Below are 6,000 nucleotides of genomic sequence, written 5' to 3' on the forward strand. Positions count from 1 at the left end.
TTATAAGAAAAGGTTGAATAGGTTAGGACTTTAGTCCTTGGAACATAGAAGATTGAGGGGAGATTTGATAGAGGTGTGCAAAATTGAGGTGTATAGATGGGGTAAATGCAAGCAAACTTTTTTCACTGAGGTTGGGTGGGACTACAGTTAGATATCATGGGTTAAGGGTGAAAGTTGAAAAGTTTAAGGGGGACATGAGGGAAACTTCACTGAGAGGGTTGTGAGAGTGTAGAGAGGGGTGACAGTGCAAGTGGTGCATGCAAGCTTGATTTCAACGTTTAAGAGAAGTTTGGATAAGTACATGGATGGCAGGGGTGTGGAGAACTATGGTCCCAGTACAGGCCAATGGGAGTAGATGGAAAATGGTTTGGTCCTGTCTACCTGTGCCACCACTTGCAATGAATTATGTACCTGCATTCCTAGATCCCTTTGTTCTACTTCAATCTTCAGTGCCCTTCCGTTCACTGTGTTAGACTTTCCCTGGTTGGTCCTGCCGAAGTGCAACACCTTGCACTTGTCCTCAGTGAATTCCATCGGCCATTGTTCAGCTCATTTTCCCAGCTGGTCCAGATCTAGCTGCAAACTCTGATGGCCTTCCTCACTGTCCACTACACCCCCAATCTCGGTGTCATCCGCAAATTTCCTATTCATTATTTCCTTAATGTTCACCAATGAAAGGGACCTTGATGAATCTAAGGAAAATGAACGTAAGGCTGATACGCTGGAACATGTTGATGTTAAGAAAGAAGTAGTGCTGAAAGTTTTAAAAAACAATAGGATAGATAAGACCCCAGGGCCAGATTAGATATATCCCAGGTTACTATGGGAAGCAAGGGAAGAGATTGCTGGGCCTTTGGTGATGATCCTTACGTCCTCTGGCCATAAGAGTAGTACTAGATGATTGGACGGTGGTAAAGGTTATTTGTTTATTCAAAAAGGGGAGTGGGGATAACCCGAGGAATTACAGAGCAGTAAATCTTACTTCAATGCTGCGTGAATTATTGCAGATTATTAGACTGGACTTGAGTATTTGGAGAAGCATCGTCTGATTAAGCACATTGATGAAAGTAGAGCAGTGGATGTGATGTATATGGATTTTCGTAAGATATTTGATAACCTTCTCCATGGTAGGCTCATTTGGAAAGTCAGGAGGCATGGGATTCAGGGAAACCTGGCTGCATGGATTCCGAATTGGCAGAGGCTGGTTGTAGATAGAGCATTTCCTACCTGGAGTTTGGTGACCAGTGATATTGCACAGGAACTTGATCTGGAACCCCTGTTCTTTGTAATTCTTATAAATGACTTTGATGAATAAGTGGAACTGTGGGTTGGTAGATTTGCAGGTGACATGAGGATTGATGGTGGTGTGGATGGTGTTCAAAGTTGTGATAGGATGCAGAGCTGGGCTGAGAAGTGGTAGATGGAGTTCAACCTGGAAAAGTGCAAAGTGATTTATTTCGGAAAGTTGAATCTGAAGACAGAATACAGGGTTAACGGCAAGATTCTTAGCAGTGTAGAGGCACAGAGAAATCTTATAGAGTTCGTATCCACAGATTCCTCAAAGTTGCTGTGTAAGTTGACAGGGTTGTTTAAAAAGGTGTATGGTCATTAGTTGGGAGATTGAGTTCAGAGCTGCAAAGTGATGTAGCAGCTCTGGTTAGACCACAAGTGAAATATTGTAATCTGTTCTGATCTGCTTTGGAACCTTCAGAGAGGGTGCAGAGGAGATTTACGAAAATGCTGCCTGAATTAGAGAAAATGTTTTATGAGGATAGGTTGAGCGAGCTAGGGCTTTTCTCTTTGGAGCAAAGGAGGATGAGAGGTGACTTGATTGAGGAACAGATGGAGTGGGTAGTCAGAGAGTCTTTCCCAGAGCAGAAATAGCAAATGCGAGAGGGCAGAATTTTAAGGTGTTTGGAGGAAAGTATAGGTGCTTGTTAATGTTGAGTTTTTTTACATAATGTTGGGGGGGTGTGACAGAGGCAGATACATTAGAGACATTTAAGAAACTCTTAGACAGGCACATGGGTGATAGAACAATAGACAATGTGGGAGAAAAGGGTTGGATTGATCTTAGAGCAGGTTAGAGTCAGCATAACATCGTGGGCTGAAGGGCCTGTACTGTACTGTCTCTGTTTCTCACAAGGATGCCTCAAATGCATACATTCCCTTTTACGTCAATAAAGAGTCCCAATTGATATAACCATATAACCATATAACAATTACAGCACAGAAGCAGGCCATCTCAGCCCTTCTAGTCCGTGCCGAACTCTTACTCTCACCTAGTCCCACCAACCTGCCCTCAGCCCATAACCCTCCATTCCTTTCCTGTCCATATAGCTGTCCAATTTAACTTTAAACGACAACATCGAACCTGCCTCAACCACTTCTGCTGGAAGCTCGTTCCACACAGCTACCACTCTCTGAGTAAAGAAGTTCCCCCTCATGTTACCCCTAAACTTTTGCCCTTTAACTCTCAACATTTCCTCTTGTTTGAATCTCCCCCACTCTCAATGGAAAAAGTCTATCACGTCAACTCTATCTATACCCCTTATAATTTTAAATACCTCTATCAAGTCTTCCCTCAACCTTCTACACTCCAAAGAATAAAGACCTAACTTGTTTTATATATATATTTTTGATATATTGATATATATTTTTGAGGACTCCTGCCAGGAAATGGCAACACTGGGCAGTCATCAGCTGTATGAGCCACTGCCAATGATCAATAACATTCTAATTAGGCACAGTTCAACAAAAGCTTTCAGTGATTTGGAGAGTTTGCTGGCTCAGGTGGTTAGAAGGGCTGGTTATTTGTGCATAATACATTTAAATGTTGAATGAGAAGGTGTTCGAGCTCTTTGCCTGTGCACTGGGATGCCTTCATTTCTTCCTTCCTGATTGTGTTGTGCCCAGTAAGGCTGTCACTTTTCTCCAACACAGGTGGTGAAGTATAGGTTTGCCACTGGCATTGTTGGGTTTGACTGGTGTCTATTTGTCTCCAGGTGCGGATGGAGAACGTGGCAGTCCTGGGAGAGGATGTGATTGTAAAAGATGAACTCTACTTGAATGGAGCTAACGTCCTACCTCACAAGTCTATCGCTGACTCTGTGCCAGAGCCCAAGATCATCATGTAGGTCATGGCTGTTACCTGCACCCAAGCTCAAGGGCAGAGCGTTCTAACCTGCCAATGGGTGGATCAGAGTAATGAATAAGGGTTGGGTACTTGGATAACTCCCCTTGCAGCACCTGAATTCAGACTGACAAATCACTAAAGATGCTGTTATTTAGGCTGCGTCATCCTACCAACTGTGTCAGAGGAGTTCAGCTTAAAATATGATTTGCCTTGAAGTACTTGCAGCTTGTAATTATTTCAGGTGGCTCTGTGAAGGGAGTAGCTCTTATGCAAGATTAGATCCAGTAAATCATTTCCTAGGGAGGGTGGCTTTTGAAATATTACATGGGAAAGATGGATCCCTAAAGGCAAAGCTCTATGTTAACTCTACAACATCTTACTAACAATATCTAGCCAGTCATCAAAATAAAGCAGGGCCTTTGGTCACTACGTGGGTAATTTATTGATGGGGTTCCACTCTTGTCCACTTGAAGTGAGTTCTACTGAGTTCTATAAAACAGCCTTGAAGACTATAGCCTTCATATGTTACAGAATTAAGACCAAGAGTCACACCCAGTTTTCTAGTTGTTCTGGCTGCGGGTGACAGCCGGAACCTTAACTGTAGTTCCACATAATGTGGGCTCTGACATTATTGCACTGTGCTGATTAATGAGAGATTAATGCAGTTTGCTCTGTACCCTGTAGCTTAAAGTTTATTTTCCCTACATGCATGTGCCTGTACAGGCTAGAATGTTTAGAAACGTAAGCATTTACCCAATGTGGTAAAACAAAGACCAATACTAATTGTGGGAGTTCCAATTTAATTCCTGATGGGTTTCTTATTGTGAATTATTTTTATTAATTTGTACACAGTTTCTATACAATGTCATTTATTTGGAAATGGGAGATTTCTTGCTATCAGAAGGCAACATTTAATTTCTTCAGTTGGAGTAGTTGTGAAATTGGCCATTGAAGTGCCTGTAAATGATTGGGGCCTCTTGTTCTATTTTAACATGATAAATTCTGAATTTTTGTGCAAATATACTTTAAAAGAATCATACCGGCTCTAGCAGTACTCTTATGTAGTCTGTGTTAAATGTAATCCAATCCAAAGGCTCTTATTATGTTAGTCTCATCATTAAGCATGGCCTATGGCCACAAATGTTGTACAAAACTGATTATTACAATCTTTGAAGATTAATTGAAAGTAGTTAATGGATAATCACAATGAATGAACGCAATATGTCCTTGCTGTATATTCAAGAGATAACATGATGACATTGTCATCAATTCCTGGTTGCACCTAATCATTTCTTTACCAAATAATTTTTGAATATTTTAAATGAAAAGTGAAAGTTATATCCACTTATTTGCTTTTGTCACATTTTCAAAAAAAAAGACTGTAGTGCCTATAGTGTTAATATTCCAAAACCTTTAATCAATTAAATTGCAGTTAAAGTAATAACATTCATTTAATTCTGGAAAGGAGTAATATTAACAGGGTTGTTGTGGTGGGAGATTTTAATTTCCCAAATATTGATTGGCATTTCCCTAGAGCAAGGGGTTTAGATGGGGTGGAGTTTGTTAGGTGTGTTCAGGAAGGTTTCCTGACACAATATGTAGGCTTATCTACATAGAGGTTGTACTTGATCTGGTATTGGGAAATGAACCTGGTCAGGTGTCAGGCCTCTCAATGGGAGAGCATTTTGGAGATTAGATTAGATTAGTTTGAGGACATGCAGTCCTCTTTTATTGTCATTTAGTAATGCATGAAATGATGCATTGTTCCTCCAGAAAGATATCACAGAAACACAAGACAAACCAAGACTAAAAATACTGACAAAAACCACATAATTATAACATATAGTTACAACAGTGCAAAGCAATACCGTAATTTGATGAAGAACAGACCATGGGCACAGTAAAAGAAAGTCTCAAAGTCTCTCAAAAGTCCCATCATCTCACGCAGACGGTAGAAGGAAGAAAAACTCTCCCTGCCATGAGCATCCAGCGCTGCAAACTTGCCGATGCAGCACACTGGAAGCACCCGATCACAGCCGACTCTTGAGTCCGTCCGAAAACTTCGAGCCTCCGACCAGCCCTCCGACACCAAGCACCATCTCTGCCGAGCGTTTCGACCCCTGCCCCGGCAATAGGCAAAGCGGAGGATTTGGGGCCTTCTCCGGAGATTCTGGATTGCACAGTAGCAGCAGCGAAGCAGGCATTTCAGAAGTTTCTCCAGATGTTCCTCTGTGCTTCTCACATCCGTCTCCATCAAATCAGGATTGTGCACGGTACCTATGTAACAAACACTGTGCATAATCTCTGGAGATCGCTGAGCTTCCAGCGATGATCTTTACTTTATCAATGAGGACGGGAGAGGTTCCGGAGGATTGGAGGGTTGCGGATGTTGTTCCATTATTCAATAGTGATCACAATTCTATCTCCTTTACCATAGCATTGGAGAGGGATAGGAACAGACAAGTTAGGGAAACGTTTAGGTGGAGTAAGGAGAAATATGAGGCTATCAGGTAGGAACTTGGAAGGATAAATTGGGAACAGATGTTCTCAGGGAAACGTACAGAAGAAATGTGGCAAATGTTCAGGGGATATTTGCATGAGGTTCTGCATAGTTACGTTCCAATGAGACGGAAAGGATGGTAGGGTACAGGAACCGTGGTGCACAAAGGCTGTTGTAAATCTAGTCAAGAAGAAACGAGCTTACAAAAGGTTCAAAAAACTAGGTAATAATAGAGATCTAGAAGATTATAAGGCTAGCAGGAAGGAGCTTAAAATGAAATTAGGAGTGCCAGAAGGGGCCATGAGAAGGCCTTGGTGGACAGGATTAAGGAAAACCCCAAGGCATTCTACAAGTATGTCAAGAA

At 41.7% G+C, this 6,000-nt stretch overlaps 1 protein-coding gene across 3 annotated transcripts in view; it reads left to right on the forward strand.

The window, feature by feature from the left end:
* gmppb (GDP-mannose pyrophosphorylase B) overlaps positions 1-4,173 on the forward strand; it is a 29,822-nt gene extending 25,649 nt beyond the window's left edge. For all 3 annotated transcript variants that reach the window (XM_072280726.1, XM_072280727.1, XM_072280725.1), the window contains one exon: positions 3,006-4,173. In XM_072280726.1, the coding sequence (XP_072136827.1) occupies positions 3,006-3,137 (132 nt within the window). In that variant the 3' untranslated portion in view covers positions 3,138-4,173. The remainder of the gene's footprint in view (positions 1-3,005) is intronic.
* Positions 4,174-6,000: the final 1,827 nt, after the last annotated feature.

The sequence above is a fragment of the Mobula birostris genome, chromosome 16, assembly GCF_030028105.1.
Source record: "Mobula birostris isolate sMobBir1 chromosome 16, sMobBir1.hap1, whole genome shotgun sequence".
Taxonomy (NCBI): domain Eukaryota; kingdom Metazoa; phylum Chordata; class Chondrichthyes; order Myliobatiformes; family Myliobatidae; genus Mobula; species Mobula birostris.